At 39.2% G+C, this 26,233-nt stretch overlaps 1 protein-coding gene across 1 annotated transcript in view; it reads left to right on the top strand.

Annotated features, from left to right (window-relative positions):
• Dh31 (diuretic hormone class 2) overlaps nucleotides 1-8,518 on the top strand; it is a 112,587-nt gene extending 104,069 nt beyond the window's left edge. Inside the window, exons 3-4 of the mRNA XM_071687128.1 lie at nucleotides 3,331-3,429; nucleotides 7,086-8,518. Of these exons, the coding sequence (XP_071543229.1) occupies nucleotides 3,331-3,429; nucleotides 7,086-7,311 (325 nt within the window). The 3' untranslated portion in view covers nucleotides 7,312-8,518. The remainder of the gene's footprint in view (nucleotides 1-3,330; nucleotides 3,430-7,085) is intronic.
• Nucleotides 8,519-26,233: the final 17,715 nt, after the last annotated feature.

Here is a 26,233-nt window from a genome sequence, read left to right on the forward strand (position 1 = left end):
ACAAAAAGTAGTTCCCGCACCACAGCCAAACTTCTTTACAGAGTACACAGAATTCTGTCTGTCAGACCATGTAAAAATACAGTCAACACTACATTACTAAAAGAGAACGGCCTACCTGTGTCTGTGCCCCGACCTACCATACCATCATCTTCCCCGTGTCTCTACCAACCCACCACAAGAGCAGCCTCGGCGTCTGTATCCTGACCCACCAAACCAGCAGCCTCCTGAGTCTGTGTCCCGACCCACCACAAGAGCGGCCTCCCTGTGTCTGTGTCCCGACCCACCACAAGAGCGGCCTCCCTGTGTCTGTGTCCCGACCCACCACAAGAGCGGCCTCCCTGTGTCTGTGTCCCGACCCACCACAAGAGCGGCCTCCTTGTGTCTGTCCCGACCCACCACAAGAGCGGCCTCCCTGTGTCTGTGTCCCAAGCCACCACAAGAACAACCTCCCTTTGTCTGTCTCAAACTACCATTCCGGACACACAGTTCTCGTGCCATCTGGGAATGTCTTGCTATGACCAAGCTTGAAGTAATCTTGTCCACATACACTTGGTGACACATAACAGGTGGTAATTCTTTCTGACTGGCCATTACCATGATTACTTAAGGTCTCTTAAGATAAACACTGACTTTTGAAGACGAGATGTAAACTATCCTCTAAAAACACACGGGAAAATAATGAAATTTTTACGAGAAAGGTTGGGTTCTGTGTCGCCCACACGCTGCAGTGACCTTGGTGTCCTACAGTTTTGCTTCTCTGAGCAACACATGTAAATTACCCAACCAACCTTGCACTAGACCAACGCCACTCAACGCACGGCTAATGTTTACCACCGTAATGTTAAAAGTGGTGTGTTTAGGGCGTTATCATATCAGTTTTCCCGTTGTTATCGAAATGCAATTGTATCGTAGATTCGTAGATATTTTTGAGGTATGGCCACTAGATGACTCGTAACCTCCATGGTACTTGATGAACATGACTTTATTGACCTTGAGAGCAACACCTCATTGCCGTCTTTTCCTCAATAGCGTCTGGGAGACACGAGCTGGCATGGTATAAAGAAACTGCACTGAAATCACTGGAGCTTTTAGCATTACTATATGGCATCACATCTCGTTAACAGGAGATCTTCACACATTTCAATGTTTTCCGGACTTCAACGACACACTAAGACCGAATTACCTTCATTAACCTACGAGGGTGGAACCGTGGGGCCATTACAGCAGGCGGTTGGACCAGCCACGGGAATTAAAATGTAAACATTACGAATGAAAAAGCCGATTACACTTGTTACGTGCAAGTCTTTCAGACACTTAGACGAGTGTATAAATTCTCTTTTGGAGCATATGTGGGATCCCTTCACACTGTTGCACTCAGGTTTCACATTCTGACGTACATACGGTCTTCGATGTTTGAGAACATCATCACAGTATCATTGATGATACACATTTGTCTACTAAAACGACTTACAGAACTGAAGTTTGGGATTCATTTCCTGCCTCATTATTCGGGTCTCAAAGTCTGCCGTCGTAGTCGACGATAAGGTTACACGGGAACCAGGTGTTACTTCACCTAAGTACACTCTGATACCTGCACGACAACAAACGCGGTAATATTTATGGCAGAATGAACACTTGTGGGTAGTTGGTGCGTGCTAAGGCTAATGGTCCTTATGTTCATACTACCACCTGTCCAACCTTTCCTTCCATCATCACCTGATAACCTCCTAAAACAATCTAACAACTTTTCTATAACCTCCCAACACCACCTGTCAAAACAATCTAACAACTTTTCTATAACCTCCTAACACCACCTGTTAAATTCTCGTTAACCTTCCCAGCATCACTTGTCAAGCTCTCGTTAACCCTTCAGCATGATCTGCCTGATTACCTGCAAGCCTTAGTTATCGTTAAACTCAACGTCACCTATCAAATTTTCGTTATGCTCCAACACCGCCTTTCAATGCGTCGTTAAGCTCTCAACTTCACCTGACAAACTATCGTTAAGCTCCCAGTATTATCATCCGTCAAGACCTCGCGAGTATAAATTTCTGATCAACATAGGAAGGGAGCTACTTGACAAGGTTGCCAGGTAAGGTATCTCATACCTCGACGCCAAGGATTCTGGCAACCCTCGATCCACTTAAGTTTTCCATCACTTCCTCTGCTGATATAAGAATTAGGAATGGAAATTGGGAGGTGGAGAGATGGAATTTTCTAGGTAAACGAGTTGGACCTTGGAACGAGCCGGCAAGTACACCACCAACGCTGAAAATATAAACAAAATGTTTGGGACAACAACCATTGCCAATCTGCCTAAATGGATCAGGTTATAGGGTAACTGGTTTCCTATCATCTCTCTTCGGTCACTTCTTTCATTCTTAATCTTTTTAGTTTCTCCAATTCGATTGTACCTTCTCACACACTGACGTAGGCGTCACTGCCCGGGGTCGATGCCATTATACTGAGAAATAAATATCTGTCTTTGCAGTTGTCACCATTTGTTTTTTTGCTACTCTTCCATTAACCTCTCCTCCTTGTCCCCAATCTGTATTTTCTTGTCTTTAGCATTTCTCTCCCTTGTCTTTCTCGTTTCAAATTATTTTCAACCACTCAATCTCTCCCTTTACATTTGCCTTGCCATTTCCTCTTCAGCCCGCTTACCTTTCTGTCATTATGTATCTTTCCCTTCTTTACTTCTGCCTTTTTTTTCTCAGATTTCTATATCTCGCCGTCACAGACTGTGGGAGAGGACCTCTGTGTCATCAGCGGCCGAGCCCCCAAGTGTGCCCTTTCACGGCTGACAGACTATTGGTGTGGACCCATGTTTTGTTGGAGGATGTCAGGGCCCGTAAATTGGTACTTGATTTTTTTTTTATCACTTCGAAGATGTGCAGTTTCGTACGTTTTCATAATATGTATGCGTATTTATGTATGGTTATACATACAGATGTTAACAGCTTCTGGGTTTTCAGTAGATAGGATGAAGTCTGTATTGGAATAGCTGATATCCACACAATGTGTTGGGTACTTGATTTATATCTCTAGTTATATTCGTCGATGGATCCAATTTCCATGCTACTCTGTTGAAGATGAGGTTTGGTAAGGACCTTAATATGTCACTGTGGCTCAGCTTCATTAATTCATACTTCATGAGATGCAGTGACCAAACCTGAGAAGCATCATCCAATTTTGGTCAATAGTTTCCTAAACATTTTCATATTTGTATGCTTGAACATATGCTTTTTCAAGGTGTGTTGATGGTGTTTCACAGTATGTTTGTCAAGTTGTTGGTGGTGCGGTGTGTTAAACAGTCAACATTTGTTACAGGGAGACGCGAGCGGTGGTGGAGATTGAGGACCCGGACTATATGCTTGAGATGATAACTAGGCTGGGCAGCTCAATCATCCGGGCAAATGAGCTAGAAAAGTGAGTTGGTGAGCCAACAGGTCTCCTTAATGTTTTATACAACAGGTGCCACCCCCAGGCAGGTCCCTCTTTTGTACACCACAGGTGCCATCACCAGGCAAGGCCTTCTGCTGTACAGTGTTGATGCCAACATCTGCCAGGGCCCATTGCAGCACAATGATGGTGCCACTATCTGGTGGGGCCCTTTGCTGTAACCACTGGTGTGACGTCACCACTTGGTGGAGACCCCTACCATACACCACTAGTGCCATCATCAGGAGGGGCCCTCTGCTGGTGCCATCATCTGGAGGGGCCCTCTGCTGGTGCCACCATATGGTGGGATCCTCTGCTGTAACCACTAGTGCCACCATCTGATGGGGCCCTCTACTGTAACTACTGCTGCCACCATCTGGCAGAGCGTTCTGCTGTACACTAAGGGAGCGACCAATGTGGTGCTAGTTGTAGTTGTAACTTTAAAAGAAAATATGAAAACATTCACTGAGACCCTAAGATTTGTACAAAGATGGATTTTACAAATTGCTTAATTTTGTTCTGAACTGATCCACATCATGTTATTGTGTTTATTTCAATCTAGTTAGCATGATAGTATGGCCTGTGGGTATGATTTCCTTGACCTTCAACTGGACCCTTAAAAGGTAAGGTGAAAGAGCAAGCCATTATATACAAGGGTCACACCCTCACGGTCAAGAACTTAAATTTGTTGAATTTCTTCCAAATGCATGGGCAAAATTTTGGGCTATGCTTCAAATTATCCAATTCTTGTGTCCTTTTATTTCTGAATTAGAAAACCCTGATGTCTTTACCTCCAATTAATTTATCAAAAAAAAGTTTTCATTACAGTGTCAACTTTCTTGATGGATCATCATTGTAATAAACAGTGCATAGCCCCCCAAAAAATTACTCTGTAATGAGTTACCAAACAGTAATTTGAAAGGAACCCACTGGATGGAACAGCATGAGAATACTAGGACTTGTCAAGGTAGGGTGTTGAGCCCTCAAGCCCTTATATTGTACATATTTCCTCTTCTGCATTAGTCTGGATAAATTACAGAAATGTTAGATCATTACATCAGTTATGATTATCATATGTTCTCCCCAGAGATCATTATCATACATACATAAGACAGGAAGCTGTTGCAGTAACATCTCCCTGTTGCTGAGACACCAACCTCATGTAGAGACTGGATGGCTTGTCACTACATCCAGGGAGGGTCACCCCAGCTTCATTTCTCTTGAGCTTTCCCAACCACAACCATGGTAATATGTTACTGCTGTAGCAACTGAACATCTGAGTGCATGATGTTGATCAGAGTAATGTGGAGTTACAGTGATAAGTCAACTGAAGCATATTACCTACATGAGCCAAACAATGAACTCCAGGGCAATACAAATGGTGATGGTACCTGATGTAACAATTCAACATGCCCATATTTATCAAGATTAATCTAGTGGGAGACCAAAGTGGAGGTGGAAGGATGGAGTGAAAAGATTTTGAGTGATCAGGGCCTGAACATACAGGAGGGTGAAAGGCATGAAAGGAATAAAGTGGATTGGAACGATGTGGTATACCAGGGTCGACTTGCTGTAAATGAATTGAACAAGGATATGTGAAACGTCTGGGGTAAACCATGGAAAGTTTTGTGAGGTCTGGGTGTGGAAAGGGAGCTGTGGTTCCAGTGCATTACACATGACAGCTAGAGACTGAGTGTGGATGAATGTAGCCTTTTTTGTCTTTTCCTAGCACTACCTCATGCGCCCACGTGTAGGGATGCTATTTCATGTGTGATGGGGTGGTGACAGGAATGGATGAAGGCAGCAAGTGTGAATATGTACATGGGTATATATGTTGATGTCTGTTTATGTATATGTATGTATACGTTGAAATTTATAGGTATGTATATGTGTGTGTGTGTGGGCATTTGTGTATATACATGTGTATGTAGGTAGGTTGGGCAATTCTACCGTCTGTTTCCTTGCGCTACCCACTAACATGGGAAACAGCAATTAATTATGATAAAAATAAATAATTATTCATATATTCAATTTAATCTATTATGCTATGAAAAACATCTTTACACCTGAAATTTCCTCCCTAATATTCATTTTGTCACAATAAACTATAGACAGACATGTATCTGAAAAAATCAGCTTACATACTCTCCTACCATAACCCAAACCCCATTTTGTGGGTGGCCACAGGACCAATTCTCATTCAAGTGATCCAAGGTGGAGTTGTGATAACTTTTTTATTTGTTTTTCACCCCCAAATCGAAATAGCTTTAAAAAGTCATCCAGTGAAGTTATCAAAATTTGTAAATTAACAACTACATCTAAGGGAATGCCTCTTCTCTGCTTTTAAACTTATAAAGATATCCTTGAAAATTCTCAAGGTCAAGAAAAACAAATATTGACCTGTTCTGAGTGAAAAAAGAATTATCAGTAAATCATTAAAGCAACCCTAATTTCTACATCAAAATAACTGATCATTTCATGCTAAAGCCAAGAAGGTTCCCATTAAATTACATCTAAAATTATGTTAAATAGCATTTCACAATTCTTTTTATTTGTGAAATGACTCGTATCAAAAAATATATTCACATACCGTTATTTATGCTTCAGGTCTGGTATACAACTGAAGTAGACCATACAGTTTCTTCTTTTTTCACAAAACTGCAAAATATCACTCATTAACTTCTCATTACATGATAATGCTCCTTGGGTTATTCAGTACAATCTATTACAATAGTAATGTGTACCAGAATGAAGAATAAAGAGACAAAAGTGCCTGACTATTATTCAGAAGGGGGACAATAATCAGGCCAGAGTAACTCACTGTACAACCCAGCACAGACTGTCCCCCTGTGGTGCCCTGCTTTAACAGGCTGCTGTTTAGTGTGAGAGATCATCGGAAACTCACATTCCTCCTCCCTCTTTTTAATGTTTAGTTCTGAAAAAATATGGCTTGGGAGACAGAAAACCCATTGCAAAATCCACATTAGAATTCTAAAATTCAAGAAGTGGAGCATGAGATGCAAGTGTGTGCATGTGGTCAGAGGGAGGTATAGGTGGAGAATGTGGTGGGGCTTACCAGTGTCAGATAAGCATGACAGTGACAGTAAAAACAGTCCAGTGTTAGCTGAAGGTGCTCTTGGTGGCAAGTGCCCAAATAAATCCTGAAGACTTGGCTTCACCTGGGATATACTTTTGCTTGTGCCTTTTTGGCTACTATGAAAGAACTGAATAGCACTAATGCTGGTCAATATATTATGCTCATCATTTATATTCATTAAAATTTTAGTTTTCTTTTGTTCTGTATACTTAGAATTTCAAAGATGCCTTTCAAATCTGCTGGATTACAAAGGAAATAACTGAATGTTGTAAATATTATAAAGACTAGTTATGATAATAAACATTATTTCATGTTCTCTTGTATTCCCTCTGCATGAGATCCTTGTCAAGCATTACATCCCTATATAAAAACCCTAATAACCATTGCTTGGCAATACTTCTACACAGGTTCCTAAACCTAATAGTCTGTCCTCAAGCTCACTCACAGTGTAAGCCACAAAACTTAAATGTCTCTATCCCACAGCAAGGTAACTAATGATTATACTTTTCTTTTCAAGTGACTTATTCTTTCCTCATGTTCCCCTCAGATTCGTACGTTCCTCTGGCAGTGCTAAGCGAGGGCTGGACCTGGGACTAGGCAGGGGTTTCAGTGGTTCCCAGGCAGCCAAGCATCTGATGGGTCTTGCTGCTGCCAACTATGCTGGTGGACCTGGCAGGAGGAGGAGAAGCCCTGAAGATGCCCTTGATCTCTCCCATGATGACACCCTTTACGCCCATGGTCAAGCTGCCGATTTGGCAGAGTCAACACGATAAACTGATGTGGTTGACTGTTGTGTAACAACTTGCCTCCTCTGTCCTCTCTCATAATGCCTCCCTCGCTTCACCTTTGGTTTTATCTGCTCATTGCCTCAAGTTACAGTACTTTACTGACTCTCCTCAACATGTTGCCTCAATATCTTCAGATCTAACGCAGACCCAACAACAATAAGATCCCAAAAGCATTCAGAAACTGTACAAAGATGGTCAACTTGTATGATGTATGGCTGATGCCCATCAGACTGTTCCTGTAGTTGGATTGTATGTATTATGCAGTCAAACTTTCATCATTAGAAATTATATGAGTAAAGTTTCATCACCACCTCAGTTCAACATTGTGATTTGTACTGAAAGAATACAAGATAGTCTTTCTAGAAGGAAGTTATGTAGTGGTTTTATTCTCATAATCCAATTATACTTCCATTGCTTTTTGACTGATACTGCAAGTATATAACATGTACAACATAGCCTCTGTTCATTTTTCCCTAGAGGTAGATCATATATTTATTGCCAAACTGATTTCTCAGTGTTCAGTCACTATGTACCAGAATAACTTCAGTTTTCCTTTCATAAATACATTTTACCCCATTGCCAAATGTATCAGAAAAAGCCTTTCATGCATCAAGCCCATTTGTTGAGCAGTGATGAAGCAAGTCTGACATCATTAACTGAAGATGGAACAATGAGCTGGTGAAGATTTTATCCTCACTTTTCAAACTTGAGACGAGCAGTAGTCCCATTGAGCAGTCCATGGGTTGTAATCAGTTGTACAATTGTAACATTGAAAATGTATCTTCCAGGCAATACATATTTTTGTGCTATGTGCTTTAATGAATTCAGAACAATGAATCATGTATCACCTAGTTTGTGATTTTCCAGTAGAAATATATTGTCCTCTGCCTGCTGCTAATGTGGAGAGTATCAGGATTGAATTAATTTTTTTTTTATCCATTTTCTCTTTTCATCATGATTTCTTTGTGTACGACGAGGTGGTAGACCCACTGTGATGGATTCCACTTGTAGTTTGTGAGGGCAGGCAATGCAAGATGTGAGAGAAAGACAGCAGGATGATCCTTTACCTCCCACCCTGCGTATCCATGTGGGCTGGAACTTGTCTCAGTAAGTTAAGATACATATGTTTGTGAGTATCTAAACAAAATATATGATTCTCTTTAATGTAGATAAAATAAAGTGTGTCAGTCCCTGCATTTATTTCTATATACAAATCCTTGAGATCAGATTCTAAGAAAAATGACATTATGGAATAATTCTAGGATATGTGAATGATGGCTTTGCGCATGGCAGGAGGAACTGTCATTATACGATAAACAAAAAAGGCTTGTTATAAGACAGTTTGGAATGTGACAAGCAGCTACCAGAGTAATGATATACCAGTTACCAAAGGATTTCTTTGAGTTTCTTATTTGGAATTACCACCAGAACATGCCAGGATGAGTGAACAATATGAACATCATGTATTTCAATACTCAAAACACTTTATATGTTTGATTTATCTCATATCAAAAAGTTGATATTTTGAATATGAAAAATTAATTCTATTCAAAGCAACTGTAAATAAATCAATTCATTGGAGCATCAAAATCATATCTATGACTCAAAACATCAGGAATAATAACATTGGAAGTGGTCATCAGGCATTCGGATATCTTACTTGCACAACTTACCTCCTCAAGGATCAAGAATCAAGATTGTTATGCCTCAAGTTATAAAAAGTCCAAGGGAGGACCCTTACAGCACAAATTGTATGTCTTACCTTATCAAGACGTGAGAAGACTAGGATTACAGGCTAGTTGACTCCAACTATCCATCTTTTCCAGTCTCTTCTTCCTAGTCAGATGAAAGAATTACTTATATTTGTGTAGGGGAATGCAGTAAAAGTGAAGAAACAATACATATGAGGTAAACAACTTATGAGCATATACAGCAGTCAGTAAAAACAAACTCTGGGATGGAACTGGTTTGTCTGGAGACAGATGGCTAAGTATTTACACTATTGGCTTGTTAGTAAGTTGATAAAGGATTTATTTCCAAAATCCTGAAGCTCAAGAGTACAGTTCCCATGGAGAAATACTAACTCCAACTCTGTTAAGTTTCTTCCCATAAGATCTCCACTAGCCCCCTGTAAACTGCAGAAACCAACCATTAACATCTACACCCCTCAACAGACTTGACTCCAACTTGCATGTTTACAAGACTCTGAATGGCTAGCCCTTCACACTCAACAAAACAGCAACCAAAATGGACCCTTAAAACACTCACTGGCACCAGTTTTGGACAAGAAAAAAAAATTCCCTCAGTATCCTTTGCAAATAATACATCTGCTTCATCCTCCTGGATATTCATCTTTTTAAACCTAAATATAAAACAAAAGACCAATCAGCACAATCACTGTTTAATAACTTCAAATAGTCAACATTTCCACAAGGAAATAAATGAATTCCTCCAACAGATTTCTGCCTCAACATTCGCAACATCCAATTCTTTACAACTGCACTAAATACCTCTCACCCAAACTACTCCATTACCAACTTCCAGGTCCCATGCATTAATAAAAATTTCAACCCTGCCTATCCTTTCAGTAATTCATACTCACTAATCCCCCATCTTCACTACTACTATGCACTATCATTATCAAAAATCTTTGGTATTAATATTATTTATATTATTATTAATATTACTATTTTTTCAGATTTGATTGCTGTTTCCCTCGTTAGCAAGGTAACTCCAGGAACAGACAAAGAAATGCTGCATTCACTCGAATCCATTCTCTAACTGCCATGTGTAATGCACCAAAACTACAGTTCCCTATCCACAACCAGGCCCCACATTCCTTTACATGGTTTACTCCAGCCACTTCACGTGACCTGATTAAGTTCGTAGACCTCTTTCTACCACATTGTTCCAGATCACTATATCCCTTCTATGCCTTTCACCCTCCTGCATTTATAGCCCCAATTGCATCTCTCATTTGGTCTCCCCATTCTCCTTATTCCCTCCACTTATGACATATATACTCTGTCAACCTTTCTGCACTCATATACACGTTAACATACATATCAACACATACATGCGTATATACATACATATCAACATATACATGTGTATATACATACATATACATATATACACATATACATGTTCATACTTGCTTGCCTTCATCCATTCCTGGCACTAACCAGGACTCCTGCAGCTTCAAGACTATACTGCAATAAGAGGTGGGAAAAAATATGACCCTGTGGAGCAAGTTCTTTGACAAGATTGTACTCAGACGAAACAACCTTGTCAAACGACTTCATCCTCTCCCTCCCACAGTGTGTATTATAACTTTGAAGCAGCAGGAATCCCTTGAAAAGGGATCTTGGGGTAACATCAGGACCATTTCTGAAAGGGGTCCTAGAGAAATTAATCAAATAACAGGAAAGAACCTGGAGAAAGTGGAGTATCTCAGATACATGACAATGAATGGAACCATGTGAAATGAACTGTGCTATACATTAGGTCATGAGGCTAAGGTCCTGGGCACACTGAGAAGCATGTCAGGGTAAGGATGGCTATGTTTGATGGTGCAGTAGTAACAACAGTGTTATGTGAAAGTGAGGTGTGTGTGTGTGTGTGTGTGTGTGTGTGTATGAAGGGGGGGGTACAAAAAAGGGTGGATGTGTTAGGAATTATATACAAGAGGTCAATATCAGGTGTGAGTGGGTTAACCAAATAAAAAGGTGAGAAATGGAGGTGAATGTGTTGCTGATTGTAATTGGGATTTTCAGTGTATATACAGATCATGGTGAGGTGCCTGAGGACTGGCAGAATGAATGTGTAGTGCCATTTTTATCATACTGGTAAGGGGTACAAAGGCGAGTATTTAAACTACAGATGTTCAAGTTTGTTAAGTACACCTAGTTGTACGTGAGATTGGTGACTGAGAAGTTGGTGCAGATGTTGGTGTCCGAGTTTGGGAAAGTATGTAAAAGGAAGTTGAGGGTAAATGTGAATAAAAGCAAGATTACGCTTAAAAGCAGAGAGGAACAGGTTAGTCAGGGTGTGAGTTTGAAGGAAGAAAATTATGAAAGTGAAGTGTTTTCGATATCAGGGAGTACACATAGCAATAAATGGAACCATAGAAAGGTAAGCATGTCACAGGGTGGTTAAGGGAGTGACGGTTCTGGGAGTACTTAGGAATGTATGGAAAAAGATGTCATTATCTGGGAAGGCAAAAATGGGTGCATTTGAAGGTACAGGAGTCCCAACAATGTTGTATGGATGCAAGCATAAGCTATAGATGAGATTACGTGGAGGAGGGTGGATGTGCTGGAAATGAAATATTTAAGGACAATATGTGATGTGAGGTGGTGTGATCAAGAAAGTAAGAAAAGGGTAAGAGAAAGGTGTCGTAATAAGAAAAATATGGTTGAGATAGCTAAAGAGGGTGTGCTGAAATGGTTTGGATATATTGAGAGTGAATGAGAAGCTGACACAGGATATATTCATCAGAAGTGGAAGGGACAAGGAGAAAGGAGAGACTAAATTTACTGGAGATGGAAGGATGAAGTGAAAAACATTTTGAGTGTCTGGGGCCAGAACATGCAATAGGGTGAAAGGTGTGCATGGAATAGAGTGAAGTGGAGTGATGTGGTATACAGGGGGCAATATGCTGTCAATGGACCAAACCAAGGCATGCAAAGCAGTCACTGGAAACCACAGCAGGGTTTTATAGGGCCAGATTAATGATAGGGGCTGTGTTCCTGGACATTGCACACAAAAACTAGGAAATGGATGTCAGCAACTGAAGCCTTTGTTCTGTTCCTGGCATTACCACACAATAAAGAGAGAATGAGGATGTATGTGCTTTCCTCACATAATAATATGCTAAAAGCGTTACCCTACACCAGTTCTGTGTCCTGTAAAATTATTCAATCAATTTCAGTGGTGATTTGTCAGAAGTAAAGGTCTGGTAAGGGGAAATAAAATGTATTCTCTGAACACTGTTCATCAATTGATATTTTCAGGAGAAAAATATTTTTCATTTTATCTTTTGTATGTATTATTTAAAATAAAACTGAATATAAAACAGTTCATTAAATGTACGTATAATAGTACATGCTGCGTAAGACTAAAATATTATGTTTTCAGAAGTTCGACTGGCTGACATGTACATCTTACACGATCTATATGGAAGGAGTAACTGGACGGATTCAGTTTCACTAACACATACTAAACATCTACTACAAATCTTATATGTAATGGTTAGAACATAAAATTACAGTATAAACTTGGTAAAACAAAGCCCTTAACACTTCTGAATGTACAAAAATAAAAAATTCAAACAAATTTGGAATAAACTTGGCCTGAGCAAGAACATTTACAATTAAAACCTTAATAATTTCTTTTTATATACTATCCAGATCTTCTCACTTTGGCTTGTCTGAGGTGAACCAACAAACATTTTTCTAAAGACCTTGATGTATCTTAACCCATATTCTAGATCATACCACATGCAGAAGTATTTCATTTCATAAACTACCTGGGATCTTACAAATTACAAATCTCATGAGGATAAACAACTTGAAAAAAACATGGTCTGAAGTAAACTACCTTACAACTCACAACTCCTTACCACTAACAACTTTACAAATCATATTCTTAAAAATACTGTAAGTACCATAGTTGCCAAAAACTGGGATATTTCACACAATATACTACAGGTTGTCAGGACTTTTCAACATGTTAAAAACCGAGAACCTTGAAATCTGTAATCCGAGATATGTGTATCCCTGCACTTTGAAGTATCCACCAGACACAATATAAGCATAAATTTTCTACAGTAAGTAAACATATGATAAAACACCTACACACTAGAAATTATCATGATTCGCAAAAAATATAGAAGTATGACAAGGAATGTCATCACACACTGACATCATTTCTCTACATAGGAAAAGTACAGAATCTTTACATCTACTAATATACAGGATATACTTTCCCTAATACTTACCTCAGTAATATTTTGGACTGCTTGCAAGACACACTTTGAAAATAGATGAAAAGTAAATAATGAAAAAAAACATAAGCTACTTAAACAGCTCAATACTCAATTTCACCACAAGATTTTAAAATGTGAAAATCTAAAATGATATAACTTCAATCTTAATCATTTAACACCAGGATCCCCTTAATGGGGCTATCATAGCTCCAAGCCTCCTATAATCAGTAAGCAAGAATTAATCTATTCATTTAAAGAGAGAAGTTCCTTGATGAGATTGTACTTCTTTCATCCACTGACAATGATATAACCTTACCAAAGGAGACTTTTTACTTACAGTGTAACATCATGCAAGAACGTTCTGTAACACCTACAATTATGTGTATATATTATTTATTTTTATTATAATTTGTCGCTGTCTCCCACGTTAGCAAGGCAGCACAAGATAAACAGACAAAAGAATGGCCCAACCCACCCACATACACATGTATATACATACACGTCCACATACGCACATATACATACCTATAAATTTCAACGTATATCTATCTATCTATCTATATATATATATATATATATATATATATATATATATATATATATATATATATATATATATACACACACATGTACATAATTCATACTTGCTGCCTTTATTCATTCCCGTCGCCACCCCGCCACACATGAAATGACAACCCCCTCCCCCGCACGCGTGCGAGGTAGCGCTAGGAAAAGACAATAAAGGCCACATTCATTCACACTCAGTCTCTAGCTGTCATGTATAAAGCACCGAAACCACAGCTCCCCATAGGCCCCACAAAACTTTCCATGGTTTACCCCAGATGCTTCACATGCCCTGGTTCAATCCAATGACAGCACATCGACCCCGGAATACCATATCGTTCTAATTCACTCTATTCCTTGCACAAGCCTTTCACCTTCCTGCATGCTCAGGCCCCAATTGCTCAAAATCTTTTTCACTCCATCCTTCCACCTCCAATTTGGTCTCCCACTTCTCGTTCCCTCCACCTCTGACATATATATCCTCTCTGTCAATCTTTCCTCACTCATTCTCTCCATGTGACCAAACCATTTCAATACATCCTCTTCTGCTCTCTCAGCCACACTTTTCATTACCACACATCTCTCTTACCCTTTCATTACTTACTCAATCAAACCACCTCACACCACATAATGTCCTCAAACATCTCATTTCCAAAACATCCACCCTCCTCCGTACAACCCTATCTATAGCCCACGCCTCTCAACCACATAACATTGTTAGAACCACTATTCCTTCAAACATAACCATTTTTGCTTTCCGAGATAATGTTCTTGCCTTCCACACATTTTTCATACATATATTTTTTTTCATACATATTCACCATTTCCCATGTTTGTGAGGTAACATAAAGAACAGAGGACTGAGCCTAGGAGGGAAAATCCTCACTTGCCCTCCTTCTCTGCTCCTTTTGGAAAAGTAAAAACTGGAGGGGAGGATTTCCAGCCCCCTTCTCCCTCCCCTTTTAGTCATCTTTTACGACACACAGGGAATACCACTTCATGCCACATATTGTCCTCAAACATCTCATTTTCAACACATCCACCTTCCTCCACACAACCCTATCTATAGCCAATGCTTCACAACCATATAATATTGTTGGAACTACTATTCCTTCAAACATACCCATTTTTGATCTCCGAGATAAAGTTCTCTCCTTCCACACATTCTTCATCCCTCCCAGAACCCTCAACCCCTCCCCCACTCTGTGACTCACTCCAGCTTCCATGGTTCAACTCGCTATTAAGTCCACTCCCAGATATCTAAAACACTTCACTTCCTCCAACTCTTCATTCAAACTCACATCCCAACTAACTTGTCCCTCAACCCTACTGAACCTAGTAACCTTGCTCTTATTCGCATTTACTCTCAACTTTCTCTTCTCACACTTTTCCAAACTCAGTCACCAACTTCTGCAGTTTCTCACTCAAATCATTCATTTAATCTCTCATTTCAGATCAATGCGTTTACCAGATTCCATTTGCATGTAGATACACTGTATGTGTAAAAGTTGCCTTTGGCAAGGCTCTACAGAAGTCCCGTGCAACCCACAGGTGTCATATTCCTGGAAAACCCTGTGGTTGGCAAAAATGCAGTTAGCAAGGTACTAAGCCTTATGGGAAATAGAGGATCAGGGGAAGAGACCCTTCAGAGACAAACAGAACATGTTTACCCTACCAAAGTATAAATCATGAAGTAGAAAGCTACAGAGAAGGAGTAAGGAATGATGATGGTACATCACCTGATGCTCTGTGCTCAGCCTCTGCACTCCTACAAAGGAGCTTGCCAGCAATGCCACACAAAAGACCACCTTAATTTCCTTTATGGTTCAAATTTGTTGACTCACTAACAGCAAATGCTTCCTAACAGAAGCTGCACTATCACCAAGTGCAAGGCAATCAACTAAGTCCACTCTTTGCTATAAAAACATCATTCTCCTTGCCCTCCTTGGGGCAGGAAAACGCAAATCACTAACTTTATGCTTCGAGGCCATATCTCAGAGCACAAGGCAGCAAGTAATCAAAATTTGGTGATGCATTGTGATCAACTTTGGAGTTCCTCAATTGGCACAAGTCACAGAAAGACAGAACAAAGCAGCCAGAACACAGCTGACACAGTTATCTCTCATGCATTTTCATGCCATCACTAAGCTGGATCCTGCTAAAAGTACACCACAGCCACCTGACTGGTGGAAAATAATATCACATATACTAATAGCTTTACATCACGCTTCATGAAATGGTACCCATTACCTTGAATATGGATACTCAAAACTGCATTTAAAAGCACTACAAAAATCAAGTGATCTTTATATAATTGTAAATGGACAAAAGAGAGTAGTGTCTCACAGACAAATTTCTCACTCCAAAGGAGTCCATCATTTCCTTGGTCCTGACTGGAATACAGCCTTGAAGCTGTAAGAGTTCACCAAAAGGGATCTTGGGTATAAATAATCAATTATAAAAAATCTCAAGCCAAGTGGCACTCCATCAAACACCATGATCACATAGAAGCAAAAATTTTCATCTACAAGACCTGAAGATATATGAAACCCTCTGCTAAGGAATCCTACTGTTCCCTTGATTCCTTACACACAAAGGATGAGGTAACAACTTTCAGGAAAAAGCATGCTTATCCATTATCAACATTATACATACACAGACATATCATATATACACATGTACATATTCATACTTGCTGCCTTCATCCATTCCATTGCCACCCTGCCACACATGAAATGGCACCCCCCACTCCCCCCAGGCATGCACAAGGTAGAACAAGGAAAAGACAACAAAAACCAAATTCATTCACACTCAGTCTCTAGCTGCTATGTGTAATGCACCAAAACCACAGCTGCCTTTCCACATCCAGGCCCTATAAAACTTTCCATGGTTTACCCCAGATGCTTCACATGCCCTGGTTCAATCCAATGACAGCACATCGACCCCGGAATACCATATCGTTCTAATTCACTCTATTCCTTGCACAAGCCTTTCACCTTCCTGCATGCTCAGGCCCCAATTGCTCAAAATCTTTTTCACTCCATCCTTCCACCTCCAATTTGGTCTCCCACTTCTCGTTCCCTCCACCTCTGACATATATATCCTCTCTGTCAATCTTTCCTCACTCATTCTCTCCATGTGACCAAACCATTTCAATACATCCTCTTCTGCTCTCTCAGCCACACTTTTCATTACCACACATCTCTCTTACCCTTTCATTACTTACTCAATCAAACCACCTCACACCACATAATGTCCTCAAACATCTCATTTTCAACACATCCACCTTCCTCCACACAACCCTATCTATAGCCAATGCTTCACAACCATATAATATTGTTGGAACTACTATTCCTTCAAACATACCCATTTTTGATCTCCAAGATAAAGTTCTCTCCTTCCACACATTCTTCATCCCTCCCAGAACCCTCAACCCCTCCCCCACTCTGTGACTTACTCCAGCTTCCATGGTTCAACTCGCTATTAAGTCCACTCCCAGATATCTAAAACACTTCACTTCCTCCAACTCTTCATTCAAACTCACATCCCAACTAACTTGTCCCTCAACCCTACTGAACCTAGTAACCTTGCTCTTATTCGCATTTACTCTCAACTTTCTCTTCTCACACTTTTCCAAACTCAGTCACCAACTTCTGCAGTTTCTCACTCAAATCATTCATTTAATCTCTCATTTCAGATCAATGCGTTTACCAGATTCCATTTGCATGTAGATACACTGTATGTGTAAAAGTTGCCTTTGGCAAGGCTCTACAGAAGTCCCATGCAACCCACAGGTGTCATATTCCTGGAAAACCCTGTGCTTGGCAAAAATGCAGTTAGCAAGGTACTAAGCCTTATGGGAAATAGAGGATCAGGGGAAGAGACCCTTCAGAGACAAACAGAACATGTTTACCCTACCAAAGTATAAATCATGAAGTAGAAAGCTACAGAGAAGGAGTAAGGAATGATGACGGTACATCACCTGATGCTCTGTGCTCAGCCTCTGCACTCCTACAAAGGAGCTTGCCAGCAATGCCACACAAAAGACCACCTTAATTTCCTTTATGGTTCAAATTTGTTGACTCACTAACAGCAAATGCTTCCTAACAGAAGCTGCACTATCACCAAGTGCAAGGCAGTCAACTAAGTCCACTCTTTGCTATAAAAACATCATTCTCCTTGCCCTCCTTGGGGCAGGAAAACGCAAATCACTAACTTTATGCTTCGAGGCCATATCTCAGAGCACAAGGCAGCAAGTAATCAAAAATTTGGTGATGCATTGTGATCAACTTTGGAGTTCCTCAATTGGCACAAGTCACAGAAAGACAGAACAAAGCAGCCAGAACACAGCTGACACAGTTATCTCTCATGCATTTTCATGCCATCACTAAGCTGGATCCTGCTAAAAGTACACCACAGCCACCTGACTGGTGGAAAATAATATCACATATACTAATAGCTTTACATCACGCTTCATGAAATGGTACCCATTACCTTGAATATGGATACTCAAAACTGCATTTAAAAGCACTACAAAAATCAAGTGATCTTTATATAATTGTAAATGGACCAAACCAAGGCATGCAAAGCAGTCACTGGAAACCACAGCAGGGTTTTATAGGGCCAGATTAATGATAGGGGCTGTGTTCCTGGACATTGCACACAAAAACTAGGAAATGGATGTCAGCAACTGAAGCCTTTGTTCTGTTCCTGGCATTACCACACAATAAAGAGAGAATGAGGATGTATGTGCTTTCCTCACATAATAATATGCTAAAAGCGTTACCCTACACCAGTTCTGTGTCCTGTAAAATTATTCAATCAATTTCAGTGGTGATTTGTCAGAAGTAAAGGTCTGGTAAGGGGAAATAAAATGTATTCTCTGAACACTGTTCATCAATTGATATTTTCAGGAGAAAAATATTTTTCATTTTATCTTTTGTATGTATTATTTAAAATAAAACTGAATATAAAACAGTTCATTAAATGTACGTATAATAGTACATGCTGCGTAAGATTAAAATATTATGTTTTCAGAAGTTCGACTGGTGACATGTACATCTTACACGATCTATATGGAAGGAGTAACTGGACGGATTCAGTTTCACTAACACATACTAAACATCTACTACAAATCTTATATGTAATGGTTAGAACATAAAAATTACAGTATAAACTTGGTAAAACAAAGCCCTTAACACTTCTGAATGTACAAAAATAAAAAATTCAAACAAATTTGGAATAAACTTGGCCTGAGCAAGAACATTTACAATTAAAACCTTAATAATTTCTTTTTTATATACTATCCAGATCTTCTCACTTTGGCTTGTCTGAGGTGAACCAACAAACATTTTTCTAAAGACCTTGATGTATCTTAACCCATATTCTAGATCATACCACATGCAGAAGTATTTCATTTCATAAACTACCTGGGATCTTACAAATTACAAATCTCATGAGGATAAACAACTTGAAAAAAACATGGTCTGAAGTAAACTACCTTACAATATTTTTTTTTTTCTATTATAATCTGTCGCTGTCTCCTGCATTAGCGAGGTAGCACAAGGAAACAGACGAAAGAATGGCCCAACCCACCCACATACACATGTATATACATAAAGGCCAATGCATACACATATACATACCTATACATTTCAACGTATACATACACAGACATATACATATATACACATGTACATATTCATACTTGCTGCCTTCATCCATTCCATTGCCACCCTGCCACACATGAAATGGCACCCCCCACTCCCCCCAGGCATGCACAAGGTAGAACTAGGAAAAGACAACAAAAACCAAATTCATTCACACTCAGTCTCTAGCTGCTATGTGTAATGCACCAAAACCACAGCTGCCTTTCCACATCCAGGCCCTATAAAACTTTCCATGGTTTACCCCAAACACTTCATATGCACTATTTCCATCCACTCACAGCACGTCAACCCCAGTATACCACATCATTCCAATTCACACTATTCCTTGCACGCCTTTCACCCTCCTGCATGTTCAGGCCCGATCGCTCAAAATCTTTTTCACTCCATCCTTCCACCTCCAATTTGGTCTCCCACTTCTCCTTGTTTCCTCCACCTCCAACACATATATATACTCTTGGTCAATCTTTCCTCACTCATTCTCTCCATGTGACCAAACCATTTCAATACATCCTCTTCTGCTCTCTCAACCACACTCTTTTTATTACCACACATATCTCTTACCCTTTCGTCACTTACTCGATCAAACCACCTCACACCACATATTGCCCTCAAACATCCCATTTCCAACATATCCACACTCCTCTGTGCAACCCTATCTATAGCCCATGCCTCGCAACCATATAACATTGTTGGAACCACTATTCCTTCAAACATACCCATTTTTGCTCTCCGAGATAGTGTTCTTGCCTTCCACACATGCTTTAACACTCCCTGTGACTCACTTCCACTTCCAAGGTTCCATTCGCTGCTAAATCCACTCCCAGATATCTATAACACTTCACTTCCTCCAGTTTTTCTCCATTCAAACTTAACTCCCGATTAATTTGTCCCTCAACCCTACTGAACCTAATGATTTTGCTCTTATTCACATTTACTCTCAGCTTTCTTCTTTCACACACTTTACCAAACTCAGTCACCAACTTCAGCAGTTTCTCACCCGAATCAGCCACCAGCGCTGTGTCATCAGTGAACAACAACTGACTCACTTCCCAAGCTCTCTCATCCACAACAAACTGCATACTTGCCCCTCTTTCCAAAACTCTTGCATTCACCTTCCTAACAACCCCATCCATAAACAAATTAAACAACCATGGAGACATCACACACCCCTGCCGCAAACCAACCAACATTCACTGGGAACCAATCACTTTCCTCTCTTCCTATGCCTTACATCCCTGATAAAAACTTTTCACTGCTTCTAACAACTTACCACCCACACCATATACTCTTAATACCATCCACAGAGCATCTCTATCAACTCAATCATTTGCCTTCTCCAGATCTATAAATGCAACATACAAATCCATCTGTTTTTCTAGGTATTTCTCACATACATTCTTCGAGGCAAACACCTGATCCACACATCCTCTACCACTTCTGGAACCACACTGCTCTTCCCCAATCTGATGCTCTGTACATGCATTTACCCTCTTAATCAATACCCTCCCATAGAATTTCCCAGGAACACTCAACAAACTTATACCTTTGTAATTCGAGCACTCACCTTTATCCCCTTTGCCTTTGTACAATGGCACTATGCATGCATTCTGCCAATCCTCAGGCACTTCATCATGAACCATACATATATTGAATATCAACAACACAGTCATCCCCTTTTTTATCAAAATTCCACTGCAATACCATCTAAACCCACCACCTTGTTGGCTTTCAGCTTCAGCAAAGCTTTCACTATCTCTTCTCTGTTTACCAAATTATTCTCCCTGACCCTCTCACTTCGCACACCACCTCGACCAAAAACCCTATATCTGCCACTCTATCATCTAACACATTCAACAAACCTCCAAAATACTCACTCCATCTCCTTCTCACATCACCACTACTTGTTATTACCTCCCCATTAGCCCCTTTCACCAATGTTCCCATTTGTTCTCTTGTCTTATGCACTTTATTTACCTCCTTCCAAAATATCTTTCTATTCTCCCTAAAATTTAATGATACTCTCTCATCCCAACCCTCGTCTGCCCTCTTTTTCACCTCTTGCACCTTTCTCTTGACCTCTTGCCTCCTTTATCATACATCTCCCAGTCATTTGCACTACTTCCCTGCAAAAATCGTCCAAATGCCTCACTCTTCTCTTTCACTGACACTCTTACTTCTTCATCCCACCACTCACTACCCTTTCTAATCTGCCCACCTCCCAAGCTTCTCATGCCACAAGCATCTTTTGCACGAGACATCACTGCTTCCCTAAATACATCCCATTCCTCCCCACTCCCCTTACATCATTTGCTCTCTTCTTTTTTCATTCTGCACTCAATCTCTCCTGGTACTCCCTCACACAAGTCTCCTTTCCAAGCTCAATTACTCTCACCATTCTCTTCACCCCAACATTCTCTCTTCTTTTCTGAAAACCTCTACAAATCTTCACCTCCACAAGATAATGATCAGACATCCCTACAGTCGCCCCTCTCACCGCATTAACATCCAAAAGTATCTCTTTCACACGCCTATCAATTAACACGTAATCCAATAATGCTCTATGGCCATCTCTCCTACTTACATACGTATACTTATGTATGTCTCTCCTTTTAAACCAGGTATTCCCAATCACCAGTCCTTTTTCAGCACATAAATCTACAAGCTCTTTTCCATTTCTATTTACAACACTGAACACCCCATGTACACTAATTGTATCTTCAACTGCCATATTACTCATCTTTGCATTCAAATCACCCATCACTATAACCCGGTCTCGTGCATCAAAGCTGATAACACACTCACTCAGCTGCTCCCAAAACACTTGCCTCTCATGATCTTTCTTTTCATGATCAGGTGCATATGCACCAATAATCACCCATCTGTCTCCATCCACTTTCAGTTTTACCCATATCAATCGTGAGTTTACTTTCTGACACTCTACCACATACTCCCACAACTCCTGCTTCAGGAGTAGTGCTACTCCTTCCTTTGCTCTTGTCCTCTCACCAACCCCTGACTTTAAAGACTCCCAAACCACTCTTCCCCTTTACCCTTGAGCTTCATTTCACTCAGAGCCAAAACATCCAGGTTCCTTTCCTCAAACATACTACCTATCTCTCCTTTTTTCTCATCTTGGCTACATCCACACACATTTACATACACATATATATACACATAAAAAATTCATACTTGTTCATTGTCATCCATTCCTAACACCATCCCATTCCACAGGAAACATCACAAATGCATGAAAAAAAAAGATAAAAATCATGACATATAGACTCTTTTCTTCTCCTTTTTTAAATGCATTTACTCATAAATGATTGCTCTATCACATAGAACAAACAGTAAATCTTATGACAACAATACCATTACAGGATCTGTTGAGATGTATACTACCACTAGCACATAAATGCTTAACATAATTATCAACATGTGATGCTGTTTTTGGTCTTACATGTGTTCAAGAACAAATGCTCTATAATATCATACAAACAAAATGGTAAATCTTCTACCATCATCATTTCTAAGTAAGTCTATATAGATGAATGCTACCAATAGCACATAAATATTGGCATTAATTCAACTTCTGACATGGGTTTTGGTCTTACACTTTTCTTCACATGTGTGCATTTATTTATTTATTTTGCTTTGTCGCTGTCTCCCGCGTTAGCAAGGTAGTGCAAGGAAACAGACAAAAGAATGGCCCAGCCCACCCACATACACATGTATATACATACATGTCAACACACGCAAATATACATACCTATACATCTCAACGTATACATATATATATACACACACATACATATATACACATGTACATAATTCATACTGTCTGCCCTATAATATTACATACACCAAATAGTAAATCTAATAACATCAATACTGTAATTTGTTGAGATGCATACCACTGTACTCCCAGTACATAAATGCTTATGGTACTGTATTTATCAGTTTGTGACACTAATTTTCATCTTATGTTGGATATATTTTTTGTGCGTTTGTTTGAAAAATGATTGCAATATAATACAATATACACAGTATGTCTTGAAATACCAACTTCATCATCATGAGAGTTTGAAGAGATTCATACCGTTTGCATTTACATGTATATAATATTCAGCACTTCATGATGTTGTTTCTGGTCTTTCATAGGTTTTTACACGTTCTATATAGTTGCTCTATAACAATGTACACCAAAGAGTAAATCTTACACTGACATCACCAATGTGAAGCAACTTTGTTGATCATAGTTACAAATACCTATTACCAATATGAAATTTGAGGAGGAAGTGGGACCAGCCAACTCATGACACAAGGTAGGATGAGATAATGCATGAGAAAGATTGGTGTGTTCTTCACACCATAACACATCCTTTATGCCACAAAAGTGGATATAACAGACACAAAAATTAACCATTAGTGACTTTTAAAGCTCTTCATGCTTATTGCATCATGTGTATGTCAACAGAAGCATTCTAGATCTAACATACCATGTCATCCATGCATAACTGGTAAATGATCTTGGTCACCTGAAAAAGCCACAATAATTTTTTTCTATCAAATGTTCTTTCTCTGGGCTCATTCATGATGATTACCTGTGGATCTATCAATCATCTCTGCACTAAATTTCAAAGAGCATTATTTCCTATTTCCTTTTTTATGTATGACTTCCCAAATTTCAACTTCTCTGTGTCTTATCCTTTTCTTTAGTTTTTATGTTTTGTAACTACAGAACCATATGTGGGAAATCATTTCATCATCCTTGGTTTTGACTGTCTTTGGAAGCATTGTTAAAATGATAACTTGGGGGAAAATAAATGACAGAAACTTTAAACTTACACTATATGTATTCCTTGTGTTGGTGGCAAACTTAAGAGTTTAGGTTATAAAGTTAAAAATTGCTATAAATATCATTTACATTCTTTGGCTTATGTTGTAATTAAGGCATGCTCAATAATAAGAAGTTCTAGTCTATTACATAAATGTCTCAAGGCAAAGGTCAATTTGCTATTAAATTTTTTTTCATAGGAGGGCATTAAGACACGCAAGTGTCTCTTGCTCCTCTTAGTGTTACACAACAAAGGTAATCCTCATTTTTAACAAATCAATTTCTTACATCGAAACTACTATGTACAAGCATTTACACACTGTAATTTCGCCACCACTTTTCAAATTACATTTAGGTTGTTGATAATCTATACTGTGGAGATGGTTAATGACTAAAATACATTATGGAATCTTTATATGGACCACCCTACTGTAATTACTGAGAGATACAAATATAAATACGACAATTACAGACGAGTAATACATGTTAGGATCAGTATTTCTTGGGGATTAAAAGGGTGCTACGCTAAGTCATTGAGCTAAAAGAGAGAAGGTATCAAATAAGTCATATACTGTACATGTGGTCTTGTTGTCCTATAATCAGTAAAATACTTACATATAAACATGCGAGGAGACTGTTTAGTGATCTTCACACAGAAAGTTCCTGGAGTTACAGATTCCTCTTGAAAGCAGTCAACAGGAATGTGTGCAGTTTCATCAAAGGTTTCATATGCACCACAGAGATCTTTGCCTTCAGGGTCCTCATCAGTAGAGCACTGGTAACATTTGATTGCACAGCCTGGAAAATTGACTCTGGTTATAATCTCTGTAAAATCCATTATGCCACAAACTTTCACAATCCAACAGTTAAATGTGTGCTTAAATAATAGTCCCATCAGTTTATCATATTGTGCAAGAAATGAATGGTTGTTTTTGTAAACACTCACATAATTCAACTATATTCCTATCAACACAAAAATTTTCAAATATGAAATTAAACTTGGATAAGAATAACTTCAATCAGAGTATCTTGCTTTTACACTTTAACAACATGCATCCTAAACAATAAAATGGTGCACGCAAGACACAGTAATTACCCAGACCTTCAAAAATTCATTGAAAATCCATTTTTGAGTTTATAGGCCCGTTTTACTGTTTGAAGGGCATGCCAATTTTTCACAAGGAATGATTAAAAAAAAGGTTAAAAAGAAATATATCAAAAGGAAATTATCCCTGGGGATAGGGGAGAAAGAATACTTTCCACATATTCCCTGTGTGCCTTAGGTGACTAAAAGGGGTGGAAGCAGGAAGACTGGAAACCCTTCTCTCCCATTTTACTTTTCCAAAAGAAAGAACAGAGAATGGGGCTCAATCATCTATTCATGACATTAAATCTGGAAATGGCATATATGTAAGCATATATATATATATATATATATATATATATATATATATATATATATATATATATATATATATATGGAGGTGAATAGTGATGAGGGGTATGTACTGTATTTCAGACAAAATGTGAAGTTGGGGATAAAATTGGGGGGAAAATGCCAACAGAATCTACGACAACCTCACATAACCCAATTTAGTTGCTGACATATATAGAAAAAATATACCAAAATTAAATCCAAATTATTCTACTCCTGGAATCACACAGAATAACTGCTTGTTGGGAAGCTGGGCGGTGCCGGCATGACAGACCACTCAGTCTGTCATCCGTTCATTGACAATCAATGGCAGGATAGCATGATGCTATATGATGTGTCTGAATGGTATACATCAACTATAATACCAAACATTAAAATAAACATGCATTTCAAATAGTCTTATATTTAATTTACCC

This window comes from Panulirus ornatus, chromosome 43 (genome assembly GCF_036320965.1).
Source record: "Panulirus ornatus isolate Po-2019 chromosome 43, ASM3632096v1, whole genome shotgun sequence".
Classification (NCBI taxonomy): Eukaryota; Metazoa; Arthropoda; class Malacostraca; order Decapoda; family Palinuridae; genus Panulirus; species Panulirus ornatus.